General features: G+C 35.4%; 1 protein-coding gene across 5 annotated transcripts in view; it reads right to left on the bottom strand.

The window, feature by feature from the left end:
* Nucleotides 1-21,436, bottom strand: part of TMOD3 (tropomodulin 3) — a 65,214-nt gene that overhangs the window by 14,362 nt on the left and 29,416 nt on the right. For all 5 annotated transcript variants that reach the window (XM_011355115.2, XM_011355117.2, XM_011355114.2 and 2 more), the window contains 2 exons: nucleotides 4,480-4,602; nucleotides 3,088-3,177 (listed from right to left, as the gene is read on the bottom strand). In XM_011355115.2, coding sequence (XP_011353417.1) covers nucleotides 3,088-3,177; nucleotides 4,480-4,602 — 213 coding nt within the window. The remainder of the gene's footprint in view (nucleotides 1-3,087; nucleotides 3,178-4,479; nucleotides 4,603-21,436) is intronic.

Genomic DNA, 21,436 nt, shown 5'->3' with positions numbered 1-21,436 from the left:
ATTTTCCCTGCCTCTTGGTTTATTAAGATATCTTTACCACTAAAATATATTTGATAACACAAACCAATATTCCCATTTATTTTTAGCAATGTTTAAGATAAAGTTTGAATATGATCAAATCTAACATTTACTACCATTTTCTCTGAGATCTAATAATTACTGTAAAGGCAGTAAGAATCATAGACTTGAATAAATAAATACAGCCTTGATGAGAAGAGTAAGGCGATGGAAAGACACCTTACCAAGGAGAGTACTACGCAATGGAAAAAGGGGAGGATTCTCTACTAAGAAGAATAGGAATAGAGAATGGGAAGACAGAGAGAGGTAATGGTACAACAGAGCTGCTGCTGAGGCAGAAATTCCAAAAATTACTGCCCTCCTTCATTCATAACCCCAATCCTTCACCACATATACTATACCCATGCACATGGCCAGGATACAACTATGCAAAGTTAAAAGAGGACCTGGAAGTCCTGAACCCTCTAATAAGATAAGTGTGCTCGGACATGCATGTGGAGGTCTATGAACACCCTATAACAGGCAAACTTTTATGGATAAACTTTCTGGAGAGAGCACCAGATTCTCAAAGAATCAGATTCTCAAAGAGGTGACTGACTACAAAAATGTTAAGAACAATTGACATGGAAAGACTGACAGGCTCATTTTCTGGCTCACTTCTTCCTATCTGCTCTCCTCTAGCTTTTAGGAGCAAAAATCATCTTAAAACAAGGTATATACTTATTCATACAATAAATTACTTTGAAGAGCACTTTGTTCTTTTCAAATAAAACACACACACACACACATACACACACACACACACACACACACACACACACAGCTTAGATGGAGGTCTGAAAATTATATTTTTGAGGACAGTTGAAAGATCTGGATATAATTAGCTTGGAAGTATATATTAAAAGAATATCCTCATTTTAAGATTTATCCTGTTGAAGGAGGAGAGAAAAATTTCATGTTGTTCTGCAAGGCTGGGTTAGAATTTTGCCAGGAGGCAGAATTTAGTTCAATACAAAGGAAGAGCTACCTAACAGAACTCTGCTAAAAGGACAGAATGGGTCCCTCTCAAGCATTTCAGCAGGGCAGTCTTCCTCAAGATGGTAGATTAAGGGGGCTGAAGAAGAGCTTCCTCACTGAATGGAAAATTGAACAAGTTCTTTCTCAATTTAAAATTTTATAAAAACCAAGAGTCCTTTCCCCATGCCATGGAATACGTATATTTAAGGAGCCTTGCTCCCTAATAAAATAATGGATCCAGTCAATGAGATGCTAAAACCCTTAAGAAAGGTTTATGGGGAACTTTAAATGGATGGATCAGGCTGCAACATTTGAATCCACTGATCAAACCTAATACATTTCCCAAAGAGGAATGGCCAGACATGATATGCTTCCTAATGTGATTTAATCACCACCTAGAAAGCATTCTTGCCCAAAAACAAAAACCAAAAAATTGCACCTGAATCTGATCAAGCCTCTAGAAAATAACAGTTTACAGAAACATAGGAGATAGAGAAACATGGAAAATGAAAGCACAGGTTGCAATCAGCCAAATCCAGAATGTAGAAAATTCTATGTAACTATTAGCCCAGTTTCTTCCAGAAATAAATGGCATGAAGAAAGGGGAAAGAGGTTGAGGAGAAGAACTATTAAGAAATTAAGAAAAACTGAATCTATATGACAACAAAATGCAATGTGATCTTTATTTGGACCCTGACTGGAACAAACCAACAGTGGAACGTTTTTAAGAAAACAGGGAAGTCTGAACATGGACTGGGTATTAGATAATATGAAGAAATTATTGTTAATTTTTAAGTTTGATAATGGCGTGTTAAAAGTCCTTACTTGGGAAAGACACATATGGAAATATTTATGAGTAAAGCAATACAAACAAACAAGATATGCTTTTAAGTATTCCAGGAAAAAAAAGAGGTGGGAGGGGTAAGGAGGGAGGCAGATGCTGAGAGATACAAGGCTGGCAAAATGTTAAAAAGAGCTGAAGCTGGGTGATGCATATATTATTCTCTCTTCTACTATATATGCTTGAACATTTCTACAACAAATTATAGAACATTCATAAATGAGTGTAATACAGATGTCTGAATGAGATAGCTCTGTATGTACTAACCAGAAAACATTATATATTGCTAAGTGATACACCTTCTAGCGTGTGTTAAAATCCTCACCACTGACTTTAAGTGACATTCAAGTTAGTTCCTTAATCGTTCCAAAACCTCAGCTCCTTCACATGCAAATTAAGGATAATAATAATATCTATTTCATAGAATTGTTGTTAAGTGTTAAATGAGAACAAGTCACATTAAAGAGCTGTGCACAGAACATGGCCCATAGTCAGCATTCAAAAATATCAGCCAATAGTACTTTTTTAGAAAATTAAGTTGCAAGAGCTATTTATGGTATAATTCCATTTTTGTAAAAAAAAATAAAAATATATAACATACAAAAAAGATTATATACATACATAAGTTTGCATAAACATAATTCAAAGTCTAGAAAGATACAAACCAACTTGCTAATAATTAGGGTTGGGGGTGTGGAGAGTAGGAGGCATGATGGCTACAAATAGACACTTTTACTTCCTACTTTATTCATTTAGGTATTGTTAAAATGTGCTACAAAAGTATGTATTACTTCGGTAATTTTAAAACATCCTATAAATGAATTTTTAAAAAGCTTTGGTTTAGGCTATTTAATACTTTACATCAGACTAAAAGGTTTAGGAGCTAAATAGTTCTGTGGTTTCTCTTGAATCTGATTTTATAATGTACTTTGTTAGCACTGTTATGGATTTCTTGAAAATCAGTAACATTGAAAAAAAAATGTCAACAAAAGCCACATTTGATTAGCTCTTATACTGTTTACCATTAGTATTTAGTGAGGTGAGAGTGGTTCCTATATTTGCTGATACAGTAAGCATAAAATATTTAATGTTCTATTTTCAATGGTTTTCTATGTCAATGCCATCTAAATGTAAAAACGAAATTGATACATGGAGAAAGCAAAATATATTTAATGAAGGATTGGAATTCACAAAGCATTGTAAGTACTTACTTGAAAAATGTTCTTGATCGACACCATTACTACTTCCCACTATATTACACAACTGTGTATTCGTTATCAAATTGTGCATCCCAAGAATAGCTATAAATGTAGAAAAATAAAATTATCTTTTATTTCCATCAGTTTTAAACATAAAGAATTTTAGAATCAAAAATTTCTATCAAACATTTTAACATTCTCCTACTCAATTAAATACAGATTTTGCAGCCAAAAAAAAAAAAAAAAAAAAAGAGACAAAGCGATTAAAAATCACCTACAATCTCTTTCTCTTCAATGCCCTTATTATTTTCCCCACATTTCTGAATTCATATAGCTGTAGCCTGCCTAACCCTAAATGTAAATCTATGCTTAGCTCCATCTGGTGGCTATGGAAGAAAATTGAAACGATCTGTTTTTGCTGTTCATCTTTCTCACAAGGTTTCTAACAAAATCATGCTATACAGGGCAGATTTTCAACTTAACCTTCACTATTTTTACATCTGTCAACTCTCATATTAATTTACATTTGTATTTTAGCTAAGAGTAGAATAATAAAAGTATGGTTGAATTCTCATGTTTAAGATTAAAATAGTGTCCCTCAAAAATGATATGAGAAATAGATCTGATTGTTTTTGATGTCTTTTTACATAAACGAGGCAGAAGCTACCGTGTGCCCAGGGCCCATTCTGCAATGATGAATGCACTATTTACAAATCCATTGGTCCTCAACACCCAGGAATAAGACACCTGCTCTGGTTGTAGCACCACACCTTGATTATCCCTTTCCTGGGTCCTTCCGAAAGAACTGTCACTGCTCCTTTCAAACGTTAGTTCTTGGGACTAAGACTTCCCCATGTGTCATATTTTTCTACCTAAGAAAATGGGTGTGTGTGGAGATAGGTGGGAGAGATAACAGTCCAGATAAGAAACTGGCAATGATGAAAATAACAGGGAGGTTTGGAGTGTCCCATATACACTTCAGAAAAGTTGGGAAAGTGGTGAGTATAGTTGAGGGCTGTTACCCAAATGCTTTCTAGTTACCCATTTTGGAGTCTTTCTGACAAAATTAAAGACTCTTTTTCAGTGTTCAGATGGGATAACTTCTAGCTGAGCACACCAAGTGATGGAAGATTTTTATAAAAGCTTTCTAAAAGAGCAACACGACGAAAGATTTCAAATAATACAATAAATTCCATTAACATAAAAATTTCACCATGAGAGAATGTAAAGAAATGGAATTCTGTATGTCAGATTTATAGTATAAAAAACGAAGCCAAATATGTGGTCACTAATTCAATAGCACTTTGCTGGGCAAAGGATGCATCTGTATAATATATATATAGGTGTGTGCTGGTGTTCCCCTCCCCTCCATACTCATTCACATTAATGTGTTTTAGGATATACCTGCGAGGTCACACAATTCTGTATCAGAAGCACTTGTCAAAGCTTCTTCTAATTCTGGATCAAGAGATACTTTTTCTTCCGTAAAAGTCTGTGCAGGTTTCTGTTTAGGAATAAATATTTTCCCTGTAAAATAAAGTGGTTTGTTAATTTCACCACTGCAATTAACTCATTACCATTTCACTCTTCTAACAAAAATTATGAGAAGTATGTGCAACTGAAGCTAAGATAAAAAGTCAAGCTTAACATCTACAATAATTCTGTTTCATCTCTAACATATATTTATAAGTTTCCAGGGCAATACTTTAGCCATGCAAGTTAGAATAGGAAAAGTAAATCAACCATTAAATTTTCTCATTTGTGGAAATATAAATAGGCTCTTTTTGGAGTAACTCTGAGTTACTCCACAATTATTGAATCAAAAAATAAAGGAATAAAGCAATAAACACAAAAATCTAAAATTTTAAAGAGATTAAAAAAAACACAGAATTTACTTTCTTGTTCTTAAGTAACAAATTGTTACAGTCCCTTCGGGGATGGCAGAGAATAATTATTGCAGAAATGCAAGATCTAATTGCAAAGAAATTCCTGTATGTCCTGTGTGGTATTTTAAAACTTTTGATCACTGCTACTCTAAGCCTCAATGGACACTAACAAGGCTATCTATTAAGAAACTAGTTATTCTAGAAACCTAGAGTGTTTATAATGTGAAAAATCAATATTTTATTACCATACGTTCAATGGAAGATTGAAAATATGAAGGGAATGAAAAATAAGGATATAACTGCAGTACAAGCTGACCAAACAAGATACAGTCACATATGGCGGGGACTGGGTTATCAAGATTGCCTCTGGTTTCTCTCCCAAGACAGGTGAAAATTCTAACTAATGATCTGGAAAGGCCTATGTATGGATTCACAGAAGTGCCAACTATTTTCTTTTCTATCAGGAAACTATCAGGGAAATATGTGAGAATATGTGACCTGATTAATCTATGCAGTGGTCTATCAAAAGAAATGTTTGTGGGCTTATAATTAGTGTAGTGAGTATTGTGTACCTCTTGTTCAAGGTAACTATCAATCAGTATAGAAAGAAGGAATCCTTCCACAATACAAACTGCTTGCTCCCAAGAGTCTAGCCAAGGCTGCTAAATCCATCCACAGGACCTTAATTTTTGATATTATATTTTTAGCATTTCCATTTGGTTCTTAAAAAAAAATTTCCATGTCTGCTGAAACTCCTCATCTCTTACACGTGCTGTGCACCTGGTCCATCAGATTCTTTGGCATTTCTGTTTTAGTTATACCTAACTGATAACTCCACTATCTGGATCACCTCTAGGTCTTCTACTGTTTTCTTTCTTGACAATGAGTCACCTGTTCCTTAAGATCTTTGACTGCATGCTGGGCATTTTGAAGGAAAGTACATTTATTCCCAGAAAGGAGCATACCCCTTAGGTCAAGGCTGAATCAACATGCTCTACAGTTGAGCTGAATCTGGCTTTGTTGCAACTTTAGTTTGATTCAATTTCTCAATGGCTCCAAACATTTTGAGGACAGGATCAGGACTTTTTCTTCAGCAAGGCCTGGGATTAGAACCCTGGTGAGGTTCTAGAGATCTCCTGAGCTGCCTACTTTTTGAACTGTGAAGTGAGAGAGATTTTGCCTAATGTGTAGCCCAGGATGCCAGTATTTGACTGAGGAGCTAGCTCTCTTTGTTTTCCAGTCCCATCCTCTGCTTCTTGGGCCTTGGCAGATCTTGCAGCCCCACTCGTCTCCTCTATAGTCTGTGAAGTTGGGCATGGCCTGGAAGGGACTGCTCTAAACTCTCTTGGCTCTGGTTCTCCCCTAGCTGAAAACCTATACCTTGGGAATTTTCTCTCAGCTCTGCTTCATTGCCCCTGTTCTTGGAGCAGTATCCCTGACACTAAATGAACACTTGTAGCAAAGAACTGGGGGGTGGGGTGGGGTGGGTAGTGCAGGCTCTCACTCTGTCTCTAGAGCTGCACTGTCCAATGTGGTAGTCACTAGCCACGTGTGACTATGTAAATTTAAATCAATTCAAATTAAAAATTCAGTTCCTCAGCCACACTAGCCACATTTCAAGTGCTTGATAGCCACATTTGGTTAGCACAAATATCGAACATTTCTATCACTGCAGAAAGTTCTAGTGGACAGCACTGGTCTAGGGCTTCTCTGGATTCTAATCTTTCCTGCTAGCCCCTCTATGGTCATTAAACGTTTGTTAAAAATTAGGCTGATTTCTCCTTATTCCTCTCTGGTGTTTTTCTCCCTTTCCCTACATTTCAGCCAGTAAAGAGAGCAGGAGTGAATTATCTCTTTTTGAAGGGCCTGTCATGTTCTGGAGTCATTTAGATTTGTGTCCTCAAGCTCTTTGACAGGTATTTGTTTGTTTGTTTGTTTTAAACTAAGATTATGTAGCTTATACTGCTTGATTTGGTTGTTATGGTGAGAATAATACATCTCTTGCTACTTTCTACATCTGAATCAGAAGTCTTATGGTCAAGTACTTTTTTTTTTTTTTAAATGACACTTGGTCAATCTACAACGTATTTATATTAGTAAAGACGTTTCTAACTGCATATTAAAAGTGGTTCAAACTGGTGTTTCTCAAGCTTCGATGTCCACCTCATTCACCTAGTGTTCTTACTACAGTGCAGATTCTGATGCAGGAGGCCTGACACGAGCTCTGAGATTCTGCATGTCTAACCAACGTCCCAGGTGATACTGATACTGCTGATCCACAGACCAATATTAAAGCAGCAAGTGTTCAAACCATATGTATTTTTATTATCTCACTTAATAAGTCCACAGGTGATGGCTGTAGGGTTGGTTCGGCAGCTCAATGTTTACATCAAAGATCCAGCCTCATTCCATTTTTCTTTTTGGCTATAACCAGAATGGCACCTTTTGTTCTTAGGCCATCAGTCTCAAGATGACCTTTATAACACCACATCCTCACGCAAATAAGGTCAGGAAGGAAGGGCACTTTCTCAACTGTCAGCTTTTATAAGGAGAACTGGCCAGAAGATTTCTTTTGTAGTCTCAATGACCAGCACTGGGTAACATGTCCTTGCCCCAGCTGCAAGGGTGGCTAGAAAAGCAAGCATTATTTGGCATTTTCAGTCTATTTCAGAGATGGGTTCTGCCAGTAAGGAAGAAGGGATTTGTAAATGGTTGCTGAAAAGGAAACTATAGTGTTTGTACCAATACTGAGTGGATGAAGTACAGTTCTGTGCTTCCTTAATTCCCTGACATTTCACTACAGCTACACTTAAACATTCTGCATGTTTGTCTGTCTTCTGTGAGCTTTTCAAGCCTTTTCAATGGGCTGTTCATTCTTGCATCCTTGCCTAGCACACAGTAGGCAATCCAATTTGTTGAATAAATAATTTGGTGATCACCTCCAGTTAAACTATTTCATTTGATAAAGTATAATTTAAATGCCCTGGTTTGAAGTTACACAACATGTTAGTACTAGAACACTGATTCCTAAACTCTTAATTCAGTGCTTTTTCCAATAAACTGGTGGCTTAACTCTTTAGCAGTGGAGTTTTCCCCTCAAACAAATGCCTATCTATATGGTGGTATGCATAACTGATCTTCTTAGTACCAAATTTTGAAATTCTGGTGATTATTAAATAATCTTTTATTATTGGTTCACAGACAAAGGCAAAACCAAATCATTACATCCTGTTAATTCCATACTACTTTTCAGAGTTGATATTATAATTAAAGTGGCATACAATTCAGATGGCATGCCTTTAATTGCCATTTCAGGATAATTACATTTTCCTGAGCTCAATTTCACCTGTATATCAGATATCTAAGGTAGTGGTTCTAATGTTGGCTGCACACTGGACTCACCCAGAGAACTTTAAAAATTCTGATATCTGAGTCCCACTCTCAAAGAGTCTGATTTAATTGGTCTGGTGTGCTATATGGGACATCTGATTTTCAAAAGCTCTCTAGGGATTCTAACGCATAACAGCCAAAGTCAAGAATCACTGGATTATGGTATTCACTTACTAAGCAAAACCACATAAGCTATCAAATAGCTACCCATGTCTTATTCTAGGGACCAATGGAATCTAAAACATTATAAAACTCTAAAATGTTTATTTTTGTTATCCTCATCCACATTCCATAGAGGTAGTATTCATATCTAATTTTTTCCCATACATAACTTTTGCTAATATTTAAAAACATAAAATGAATCTCATCAAGAAAAACAACAGAACACAAAATTTTCAAGGGCTATAGAAATTCTGTGATATAGAATTTTGCTATTTTCTATACAGTTCTGAAATAGTTTGGTACCTCTCCTGGCACTCTTCTTTATAATAATTTTTCTGTAAGTAAAGATTTTTGTTATAGAGGTATTAAGCCTATACAATACTGTATTTTTACCAATACAAAAAGGAATTACTTCATATTTCTTCATGGTTAGTTTAACACTAATATACTATAAGAATGATCTTTTAATGTATATAAAATTTAGTTATAGGAAATTAAAAGAAAATTTAATTTTGTAAGAAAGGATGAAATAGGCAGAATTTAAGTTTAGTATTATGAATATAAAATCTAATGGGTTCTTCCCAAATTGATTGGTAGACTCAAACAAACCCTTAACAAATCTTAGCTGACTATTTGCATGAAGTGACAAGATGATGCTAAATTCATGTGGAAATCCAAGGTACCCAGAATAGCTGAACAATCTTGAAAAAGAACCAATTTCAAAACTTAATACAAAGTTACTGTAATCAAGATAGTCTGTGGTGCATAAAGAAAGACATTTAAATCAATGAAACAGAATTAGAGCCCAGAAATAAACTTTATATTTATGTTCGACTGAATTTCTACAAGGGTACCAAGACAATTCAATCGAGAAAGAATTGTCTTTTCAACAAATGGTGCTGGGACAATTCAATAGCTACATGCAAAAGAATGAAGTTGGATCCCTCCATCTCACACGATACAGAAATCTTAATTCAAAATGGATTACAGATTTAAAAGCAAAAGTTTAAACTATAACACTCTTTAAAAAAACGTAAATCTGCATAACCTTGAGTTAGGCAATGGTTTTTTAGATAAACAACAAAGGCACAAGCAACAACAACAAAAACAGATAAACTGGACTATATCAAAATTAAAAACTTTTATGAGACAAATGATACCATCAAGAAAGTGAAGAGACAACCTACAGAATGAGAGAAAATTTTTTCAAATCATATATCTGATATCTAGAATATATAAATAGGTTTATCAATAATAAATCAAATATTGTATACGCACCCACCATAGAAGCACCTACATACATAAAGCAATTATAGACTGACATAAAAGGAGAGATCAATAGTAATACACTCATAGTAGGAGACTTTAACACCCCATTGACACCAATGGACAGCTCTTCCAGGCAAAGAATCAACAAGGAAACAATGGGCCTAATAGACACACTAGAACATATGGACTTAATAGATATTTTCAGAGCTTTTTACCCCAAAGCAGCAAAATATACATTCTTCTCAAGTGCACATGGAACATTTTCAAGGACAGACCACTTGTTAGGACACAAATCAAGTCTCGATAAGTTTAAGAAGACTGAAATCATATCAACCGTCTTCTCTGATCACAATGGCATTAAACTAGATATAAATTACAAGAAAAAACTGGAAAATACACAAATACATGGAAGCTAAATAACATGCTACTAAACAATGAATGGGCTATTAATGAGATCAAAGAAGAAATCAAAAGATACCTAGAGACAAATGAAAATGAAAACGCAATGACTCAAAATTTATGGGACACAGTAAAAGCAGTCCTAGGAGGGAAATTCATAGCAATACAGGCCTACATCAAGAAACAAGAACAAGCTCAAATAAACAATCTAACCTTATAATTAAAAGAATTAGAAAAAGAACTGCAAACAAAGCCCAAAGTGAACAGAAGGAAGGAAATAATAAATATAAGAGCGGAAATAAATGAAATAAGAGTCTAGAAAAATACAAAAGATTAATGAAACCAAGAGCTGGTTCTTTGAAAGCATAAACAAAATTGACAGACCCTTAGCCAGACTCATCAAGGAAAAAAGAGAGAGGACTCAAATAAATAAAATCAGAAATGAAAGAAGACTCCACAGAAATACAATGGATCATAAGAAAATACTATGAGCAATTATATGCCAACAAATTGGACAATCTGGAAGAAATGGACACATTCCTTAGAAACATAGAATCTCCCAAGAATGAGTCAAGAAGAAGCAGAAAATCTAAACCAACTGATTACCACCAATGAAATAGAATCAGTAATCAAAAACCTTCCAAAAAACAAAAGTCCTGGACCGGATGGCTTCATAGGTGACCAAACACTCAAAGAAGAATTATCACCTATTCTCAAACTATTCCAAAAGATTCAAGAAGAGGGAAGGCCCCCTAACTCCTTTTATGAGGCCACCATTACCTTGATTCCAAAACCAGGTAAAGACATTACAAAAAAAGAAAACTATAGGCCGTTATCTCTTACGAACATTGATGCAAAAATCTTCAACAAAATATTAGCAAACTGAATTCAGTAATACATTAAAAATATCATATACCATGATCAAGTTGGATTTATTCCTGGAATGCAAAGCTGGTTCAATATCTGCAAATCAATTAATATGATACACCACATTAACAAATCAAAAGATAAAAACCATACAATCATATCAATAGATGCAGAAAAAGCGTTCAACAAAATCCAGCATCCATTTATGACAAAAACTCTCAGCAAAGTGGGAACAGAGGGAACATACCTCAACATAATAAAGGCCATATATGACAAACCTACAGCTAACATCATACTCAATGGGGAAAGGCTAAAAGCATTTTCCTTAAGATTAGGAACAAGACAAGGATGCCCACTTTCGCCACTCCTCTTCAACACTGTATTGGAAGTCTTAGCTACAACAATAAGACAAGAAAGAGAAATAAAAGGCATCTGAATTGGAAAGGAAGAAGAATAACTCTCATTATTTGCCATTGACATACTATCTATAGAGAACCCTAAAGATTCCACCAGAAAACTGTTAGAACTGATCAATGAATTCAGTAAAGTAGCAAGTTACAAAATACATATTCAGAAGTCAGTGGCATTTTTATACGCCAATGATGAACTTTTAGAAAGAGAAATTAAGAAAACAATACCATTTCAATTGCGTCGAAAACTATAAAATATCTGGGAATCAAATTAACCAAGGAGGTAAAAGACCTATTCTCAGAAAATTACAAGTCATTGAAAAAAGAAATTGAAGAAGATACAAACAAATGGAAGTATACTATATTGGGTATGAAGAATCAACATCGTCAAAATGGCCATACTACACAAAGCCATCTATGGATTCAATGCAATCCCTATAAAAATACCAATAGCATTTTTCAGAGAGCTAGAACAAATAATCCTAAAATTTATATGGAGCCAGAACAAACCCCGAATAGCCATGGCAATCTTGAGAAAGAAGAACAAAGTTGGAGGTATCACACTACCTGATAACAAACTAAACTACAAGGCTATAGTAATCAAAACAGCATGGTACGGGCAAAAAAACAGAAACAGGGATCAATGGAACAGAATAGATAGCCCAGAAATAAATCCATGCCTATACACTCACTTAATATACGACAAAGGAGGTAAGAATATACAATGGGGTAAAGACAGTCTCTTCAATAAATGATGTTGGGAAAATTGGACAGATACATGCAAAAAAAAAAGCTGAACCATCTTCTTACACCCTATACAAGAACAGACTCAAAACGGATTAAAGACTTAAATGTAAGACCCGAAACCATAAAACTTCCAGAAGAAAACACAGACAGTAAACTCTCTGATATCACTAACAGGAATTTCTTTTCAGATATATCGCCTCGGGCAAGGGAAACAAAAGAAAAAATAAACAAATGGGACTACATCAAACTAAAAAGCTTTTGTACAGCAAAGGAAACCATCAACAAAACAAAAAGACAACCGACTGTTTGGGAGAAGATATTTGCTAATGATACATCTGATAAGGGGTTAATATCCAAAATATATAAAGAACTTATACAACTCAACAACAAAAAAACAAACAATCCAATTGAAAAATGGGCAGAAGACTTGAACAGATACTTTTCCAAAGAGGAAATACAGATGGCTAATAGACATCAAGGTCACTAACCATCAGAGAAATGCAAATTAAAACCACAATGAGATTTCACCTCACACCTGTCTGAATGGCTATCATCAATAAATCAAAAAACAAGTGTTGGTGAGGATGTGGAGAAAAGGGAACCCTCATACAATGTTGGTGGGACTGCAAATTGGTACAGCCACTATGGAAAACAGTATGAAGTTTTCTCAAAAAATTAAAATTGGATATACCTTTTGACCCAGCAATTGCACTTCTGGGTATTTATCTAAAGAAAACCAAAACAATAATTTGTAAAGATCTATGCACTCCAATATTCATGGCAGCACAATTTACAATAGCCAAGATATGGAAGCAACCTAAGTGTCCATCAACAAACAATTGGATAAAGAAATTATGGTTCATATGTACAATGGAATATTACTCAGCTATTAAAAAAAATGAAATCCTACCATTTACAATGACATGGATGGACCTAGAGGTTATTATGCTGAATGAAATAAGTCAGATAGAGAAAGATAAATACCATATGATTTCACTTATATGCAGTATCTAAGGAACAAAAAGAAAAAACTAATCAAAAATACTCACAAATATAGTGGACAATTTGGTGACAGACAGAGGGGAAGGGACTTGAGGGGAGCTGGAAGAATGGGGTGAAGGGTTAAAGAAGTTCAAATTAGTAGTTGATAGTTGGTCAAGGGGATGGGGAGCATGACAAAGGGAATGCAGTTAGCATTAATAGGATGGCTAGGTAGAGGGCCAGGGGAAGTAGGGAGCAATTGGGGGGATCTTTTTATGAACTATACAGATGTCTAACCAATGTGCTGTATACTTGAAATTAATTTAAATAAATAAATTAAAAATAAGTAAATAAATCAAATATTGATTGATGCAAATCAATAATAAAAAGACAACCCAATTTAAAAATAGGCAAAGGATTTGAAGAGACATTTATCCAAAGAAGATATCAGATGTCTAAGAAAACATGAAAAAATGCTGTCATTAGGGAAACGCAAATCAAAGGAACAAATTGTTATCACTTCATACTTGCTAAGATGGCTATAATCAAAAAGAAAAACAAGTGTTGGCATGGATGTGGAAAAGCTGAAACCCTAATAAACTGCTGGTGGGGATGGAAAATGGGGCAGCCACTTTGGAAAACAAGCTGGCAGTTCTTCAAAAAAAAAAATTCCATTAGTATATATATAGACCCAGGAGAAATGAAAATATATGTCTACACAATAACTTGTACACAAATATTCATAGAAACTAAATATTCATAATAGCTAAAAAGTGGAAACAATCTAAAAGTCTATCAACTGACGAAAAGAAAAACAAAATGTATTATATCCATTCAATGAAATGTTTTTCATCCATAAAAAGGAATGAAGCATTGATACATGCTATAACATGCATGAAACTCCAAAATATAAGTGAAAGAAGCCACTCATAAATACATATTGTATGATTCCGTTTATAGGAAATGTCTAGAAAAGGCAAATTTAGAGAGAGAAAAAATTAGTGGTTTCGTAGAACTGGAGAACAGAATAAAGAATGGAGATTAACTGCTAATGGATATAAGGTTTCTTTTTGAGATGATAAAAATGTTTTCCTCTCCTTGAAATATAGTCAAAAAGCCCCGACTTACAACTTTCAATATTTGTATTTATTTGAAAATAACGATGTCCGAGAAAATATTCACTTTTATTCTTCAGCAGATAACTTTCTATCTAAATGCATAATTTCTTTATTTAACATAGCAAAGTCCAAAATTGAATTTTTTAAAATTGAAGTTACAGTTTTTTACATTGTAGCAAAATATGAAAATAAGCAATAACTAGATCAGAAAAAAATCTCTCAGACAAGTATGATATGACATGCCCCTCCCCCCGGCCCTGTCCCCAAATGAAACACAACAAACAAAAACAGGGCTATGACTCTTTGTTGCTAAGAATGTTAAAATAGTTCAGTAATGTTTCTGTAACTATAAAATGGCAGCTAAGGAAACAGAAGAAACCGAGATAAGAATTCACATAATAGTAACTTAAATGCATGGCATTAATCCAAACCCCTGTTTATGCCAAGAGAAAAAGGGGGGAGCGGTGGATATTTTGCCCAGATCGTAACCATTGTTCCAAAATTAGTAAGAGATACTGTGAACCATGTTAACAATTTTATTGCTGGGACTTTATTCACTAGTTCTCATCTCTTGTGCTCTGATACCAAGTTAAAGCTACCACAATGTTAAGAATTATCTTAGTCATAGCTCCCATCCTTGCTGAGTACGTAAAAAGTACAATAACTAGAAACAGAAGTGGCTTAGTTATTTCTTTTTTACAGAGCTGAAAAGCCCTAGCTAATTTTATGGCTTCTATGTTTATATGCCACCTTGTACCAGAAAAGATTTAAGGCAACCAGGCCACTATAATCCCCACAGTGAGCTGTGGGATATACCTTTTGACAGGAAGCACTCAAACCTCAACTCAGCCAAACTAAAGGATGAGGAGACAGATCCTAGAAAGGCATTATTTTGACCCAATGACACACATGATACCTACTCAATACTACAATATGGTCATAGATAGTTATTCGACAAACATTTAGTGAGTTTGACAATGAGCTAAAAAACCACCATAAGGAAAATAAGAGATCCTTTCTTTTGTAAAGTTTATAATCTAGTTGGGGAAACAGTATAGCAGCAGTCCCCAACCTTTTTGCACCAGGGACCAGTGCTCCTATGAGCATCTAATGCCTGATCTGAGGTGGAGGTGAGGCGGTGATGCTAGCGCTGGGGAGCGGCTGAAAATACAGAAGAAGCTTGGCTCACTTGCCCACCACTCGCCTCCTGCTATGCAGCCCAGTTCCTAACAGGCCACAGACCAGTATTGGTCTAGGGCCCAGGGGTTGGGGACCCCTGCAGTATATAGGATTCTGGAGACTTCCACTTCTGGCCAAGGTAGATAAGAATTAACTCACATGACTGAAATAACCCCCAAACAGACTAAATATATAAACGTTTTCAAGACACAAATTATCAGGCAACAAAGAACAGAGATCCCTGAGAGATGAGAAATTAAGTAAGCCCTCTAATCACCCAACTTACTGCCAGGAGAAAGTATCCAGGAAACAGGAACCTTGGCAGAACCTGGTGAACTCTATGAACTGAGGAAACAGAGCTGAGGTCCAGAAAGATCAAGGCAGCTAGCATTTGCAGGACAGAGTACCACAGAGGAGAGAGTTACACAGAGAGTGAGCTCTGGATACCTGTACAGGACCATCTTTTAGTACTCAGCAGAATGTTGATCAGCACATGTGTATAATGAAACCACCTTAGGCCAAGGAAAAAAGTATCTGAAAACATTAGAGATAATAGTACCTGGGCTCACACAGGGCTGGAAATAAAACCTGTTCCTACCAGTCAAACTGGAAAACCTCATAATTCACAGGGCACTGGGTAGGGAACTCAAAAGACTCTTGCCTCAGTAGCAGAGAAATAATTAGCCCTAGGCTGAACACTGCTCTGGTCTCACCTACTGAATCCTAGAAGCAAGACCCTAAAGGATCAAACTGTTTCCAAGTAACTTAATGGGTCCCAGACTGAAACTCAATAATATTTATAGGAAAACCAAAATATTTAGCATTCAACAAGTTAAAATTCATAATGTATGATATCTAATAACAAATTATTAGCATGCGAAAAAGCAGGAAAATCCATAAGAAAAAAACTCAATCGTGACTTAGCAATGACAGATGAAAAAATTAGCAGGTAAGGATGTTAAAATCATATAAGAGTCATATTCCACATGTTCAAAAAGTTAAGTAGAGACATGGAATATAAAAAAAAAAAAAAAGAGGAAAGGGAACAAAGAACTGATAGGACAAAAAGAAAAGATAAACTATGTTAACACTAATCAAAAGAAAGCAAGGTTGGTTGGCTATGTTAATATCAAACAATGTAGATTTTAGAGTAAAATATATTACCAGGGATAGAGAAGGTCATTTCATAATGATAAAATGGGCAACTCATCAAGAAGACATAACAATCCTAAACAAACAAACAAACAAATAAATAAATATCCTAATAATAGAGCCTCCCAGTATATGGTTCTGGAATAATTAAAAGCAATATTCTATAGTATGAGATTATATTCAGACATGTTAGAGGGAATGGAATATCCAGAGCGGGTATGGTTATTCAGGGAAAATTTCCTGTAAAACAAGGTCTTATCATGAGCAATGTACAATCCATCTGGCTAATTCCTTACCCCAAAGGAATGAGTGAGTCATTCAAAAGATACAATGACAGTCTAGAACAGAGATGATGGGGCTAATTTCAAATATCAGCTTCAGTGCCTGGGAAGACCACTTTTTGGAGGTATATAAGGGACATTTAGAACTCATAAGATATGAGTACAAAAATAAGAGGCAATCTTTATCCTGAATTGAATGGAAAACAACTGCCCACTGGCATGTATATAATCCTCAGAAAGGTGAGGAAAACTTCAGAGAAGAGTAACTGTAGTAAGTTTTCTGGAAAGCTAAGGTAATTATAAATAAACTTGCAAAGCATATAAGAAATCCTTAGTTTAAGGCAATCTGGTTAAATTCACCTTTAGTAGGCAGGGTGTGGCACTTGAGTGAGAAGGAAACCCAAAGGCATTTCTTTCTCAGGGAGGGGAAGGGAAAACTACAAAAGGCGGAGGTGGCTCCACCCCGCAGGCCCACAGGGAGAGCCCAACCTGGTGAGTCTTGAGGCTCAAATGGAATTTCCGGTGCACCTGAGTGTAGTGAACAAGGTGTAGCCTGGCTCTGGTCCATCCATGAAATAAGGGACACTCAGAGAAAAAAAAATCTTAGTCTATGTTAGGGAGATGTGTAATATTAGAAATGGGCAGGAAGACTCCTAGCAAAGCAAAACAAAAACAAAAGTAAGAAATACTAAAGACTGAGGCAAATTATTTCTCCGAGTGTCAAATGCATGCCTTATCTCTCTTGGAGACAGAATACTCAAGATATGTAAAAATATAATGGCAAATAATAATCAGCTAATACAGTAAGAACTCTGCGTTTTCACCATTCTCAGGAATGAGAAAGAACTGGATGATTACTCTCTTTCACCCTTCTCTTGCTCAATGTCTGTTACATATTTTGCACAATTTCAAGGAGAGGGAGGTAAAATGCTTCCCAACATTTCAATATTATATCTTCAAAAGGAACGTACACTGGAATTACGTTATTGTTTTAATTTCCTTAACTCTACGGTTTCTTTGAACACAGGAGACTCATAGGACAGACATTCATTCCATTTACTCTTTGCCAAGATTACTTGATACCATGATACCATCCCTATCATCAGCTTGTTGGATTTAGATAAACTTAATAGATATGTATTGTGGATTCTGCTATAAATAATGCATTTAAAAACAATCCTTAATATATCTTTTGTCAGTTATGCCTTACCAGCTGCCTAATACCTTCTTTTCACTATTAATAAAACTCCAATTCTAAAAGCAGAACATTTACTGGTGTAGGACAAAATGTTCCCCAAAATGCATTGAAAACATAATGCCTTGAACTTAATTAGGATTAATTCCTCCTTCTCAGATGCTGACATATGGTTTCAACTCTATAAAATGTACAATTATAAACAATCATTTCACAAATCATGAAATTAAATTACTAATTTATCTAACAACTTTCAAGCATCCTTGTTAGTGTATCAGGTTTTCTTAAACATTTCAAGATGATCTAGAAAGAGAAAATTTGACATGGATATATATGTAGTTTTTATTCATGGTCAAAAGGAAAAACCCTGAAATATCCAATTTTCAGTTTTATGGGAATCTCTCTCCCTCTGTTATGACAGGTCTATTTAGTTTTAGCTCTAGAAAGAGGGTGTATCTTTAAGTGAAATAGTAACAAATATAATTAATCATCATTTAATGGTCTCAGAATATGAGAAAGTAGTTGACCTTAATGATTGGATAACTATTTCCTTTAGTGGTTCCCAATTTTTTGCTTAAAAAAAATTGAGTAGTCATCTGATTGATCTTTAAGAGTAATTTAAGGGATCACGATATGATTTTGATATATAGTTTGGAAGGAGTTCAAGGAACTGAGTGACATCACTACAATATCCTCTGGCACAGAAAGCTAATACTGCCATAGAGTACTGAACTGAGAGCAGTCATCTTAGTAAGAAAAATGATTTAGTTTAGAGACCAATGGCACATTTTATGAATTCTAACTAGTCTAAGTATACCAAAGAAGTAAAAAATGCTTTTGTTTTTTAAGAGAGGTAGGTTTGCCAACTGTTTTATGAAGAACTAAGAACATCTACCATCTGGGAAGGCATCCTCAGTCTGAAAGCCTATCTCCTGTGAAATAAGCTATTAAGTAGAAAATATGGGCCTCAATTTTGGTGTTCAGGGTAAAGGGTCATGAGAGAGGCATTTTAAAAAAACAAGCGTCTGGATTTTCAGAGCTAAGGAGGAGATTCACATTTAGCTTAACTGGGAGGTATGCTAATAAGATGTAGAAGAATTATTCTGAGGATCTTCTAGCATGTGATCAAGATCTTGTGGATGAGATCCAAAGAAAGGAAGGCATATTAGTATTAGTAACTAGAAATGACCTTATCTTAATTTAAAGACAAGCACCTAGGGTGGGTTTGAGATTAGAGCTGGCTTTGAGCTATGTTTCAAAGTAGAGCTCTAAAACCAAAGTTCCCAATTGTTAAAGATGAACTTGCCCTTCTTCTATGGCAACTTGCCCTAGGTCTATGGCACTGTAACACGGGTTTTATGGCTAGACCCCTTCCCAGTCTAGGGTGGTAGCATCTGCTTCGATCAAATGGATCGAAGGTTCTCTGGAGAACCATGCTAAAACTCAAACACTCATCTCTGTGATTCTGGACAACTCCTCCATGAGAGAATGGAAATCTCTTGTTTGGTTATAACATCACCATATGATCCTTTAAAATGATTACACTGTAAAGGATTTTTAGTGATTTCACTGTGTCCTTTAACAAATTTGGTTCTCACAAAAACTGTATGAAACAGGAAAGGCAGATACCTAGAATGTATGATTCCATTTCTATAAATTTCAAACCAGATCTCATTTATCATATTATAAGCTATGGTGGTGGCTACCCTTTGGAAGAAGAAAGAAAAAAAGACTGGGAGGAAGCATAAAGGGACCTTTTAGATAATGCTAATAATGTCTTGAACTGAGTGGTGATTACATGGGTGTGTTCACTATATAATTCATTAATTTGTATTCTTCTGATTTGTGCATATTCTGTAAACATGTTATATTTCAATAAAAAGTTCATTATTTTAAAAAATGTCATGGTCTTAATCACTGCATCATAGCTATTCAACTACTTCCAAATGTAAATGTAAACATATAAAAATTATTATTCTATACTTAAGAATATATTTTTTCCTTATTGTCACCCATATTCCTCAGCTCTATCATTTCTCAATTGATATTTTCTTATTTTCCACAATTCTTCTCTACCTTCTTTCCTTCCTCCTGTAATCCTCTAAGATCTTTCCCTAGGTAACTGGAGATTATGAAACAAGAGCACACTGGGAAGCTTACTGGGTCAGCCTAGGACAAATGCAGCTCTTTTGCATCTTGTATTTTCCCTTTTTGTCCTCAAATTCCACTTCTTTTCCCCTGTCATCTTTTTCTTATACCTCTCCCTCTGTTTCTACCTCTGTTCTTTTTCCTAACTATACCCCCTGAAACACAAATAACAAGTAAAAAGTGATCAATCAATATTTATTCTTGTAAAATTATGTTCTCCTATGTAAAAAGGATTGAAGCTTTAAATAGTGTTATAGGTATGGCTGTGCAGATGAAAATATAGCCAGCAGTTGTTTTCTATGATAAATACAAAGGAACTGATGTTTTTGCCTATTTTTGTGATTCTCTATACTTCAAAACTATGCATTAATTTCCAATCTTTTTCTGGCCCCAAACACCTGAGGAACACGATATTCCCACCTCTAAGAGTAGAGTGATGGTTAATTTCATGTGCCAAGGTAGCTTGGCTTGGTGCTCAGATACACGGTCAAATACAGTTTGTTTCTATGAAGGCATTTCTGAATGAGATTAACATTTAAATCAGTGGACTTTGAGTAAAGCCATAATGTGGTAGGCCTCATCCAATCAGCTGAAGGCCTCAACAGAACAGACTGACCTCCTCTCAGCAAGAAAGAATTCTGTCAGCAGTCGGCCTTTGGACTCAAACTCAACTCTTCCCTAGGTCTCTAGCCTGTCGGCCAGGCCTACAGATTTTGGACTTATTAAGCCTTCACAATCACATGAGCCAATTTCTTAAAATAAATCTCTCTCTCTCTACTCACACACACCCTTTTGGTTCTGTTTCTCTGGAGAACCATGACTCATACAACTATCCAAGGTAGTGATTCTGAACTAGAAATGGAGGCAGGGAGATGGGGTCTACAGAAAGAGCAGAGGGGTTGGGGATGACAGATCACTTTTAAAGAGCCTGATACAGACTTTGTGGAATACATACTCAAAAGTCATTCACTAGTCTTCCTCTATTACAGAGGCTGGAATGCTAAAATAAAATTTCTGGCTTCTCTTACAGTTTAGGGGTAGCCATGTGACAGAGTTTTGGCCAAATTTTTGAGAAGGGCTTCCTGCCTAATACCTTCTTTTCACTATTAATAAAACTCCAATTCTAAAAGCAGAACATTTACTGGTGTAGGACAAAATGTTCCCCAAAATGCATTGA

The sequence above is a fragment of the Pteropus vampyrus genome, unplaced genomic scaffold (genome assembly GCF_000151845.1).
Source record: "Pteropus vampyrus isolate Shadow unplaced genomic scaffold, Pvam_2.0 Scaffold19, whole genome shotgun sequence".
Taxonomy (NCBI): domain Eukaryota; kingdom Metazoa; phylum Chordata; class Mammalia; order Chiroptera; family Pteropodidae; genus Pteropus; species Pteropus vampyrus.
Note: the sequence above shows the minus strand (reverse complement) of the source record. Positions and strands in the feature narration are given on the sequence as shown.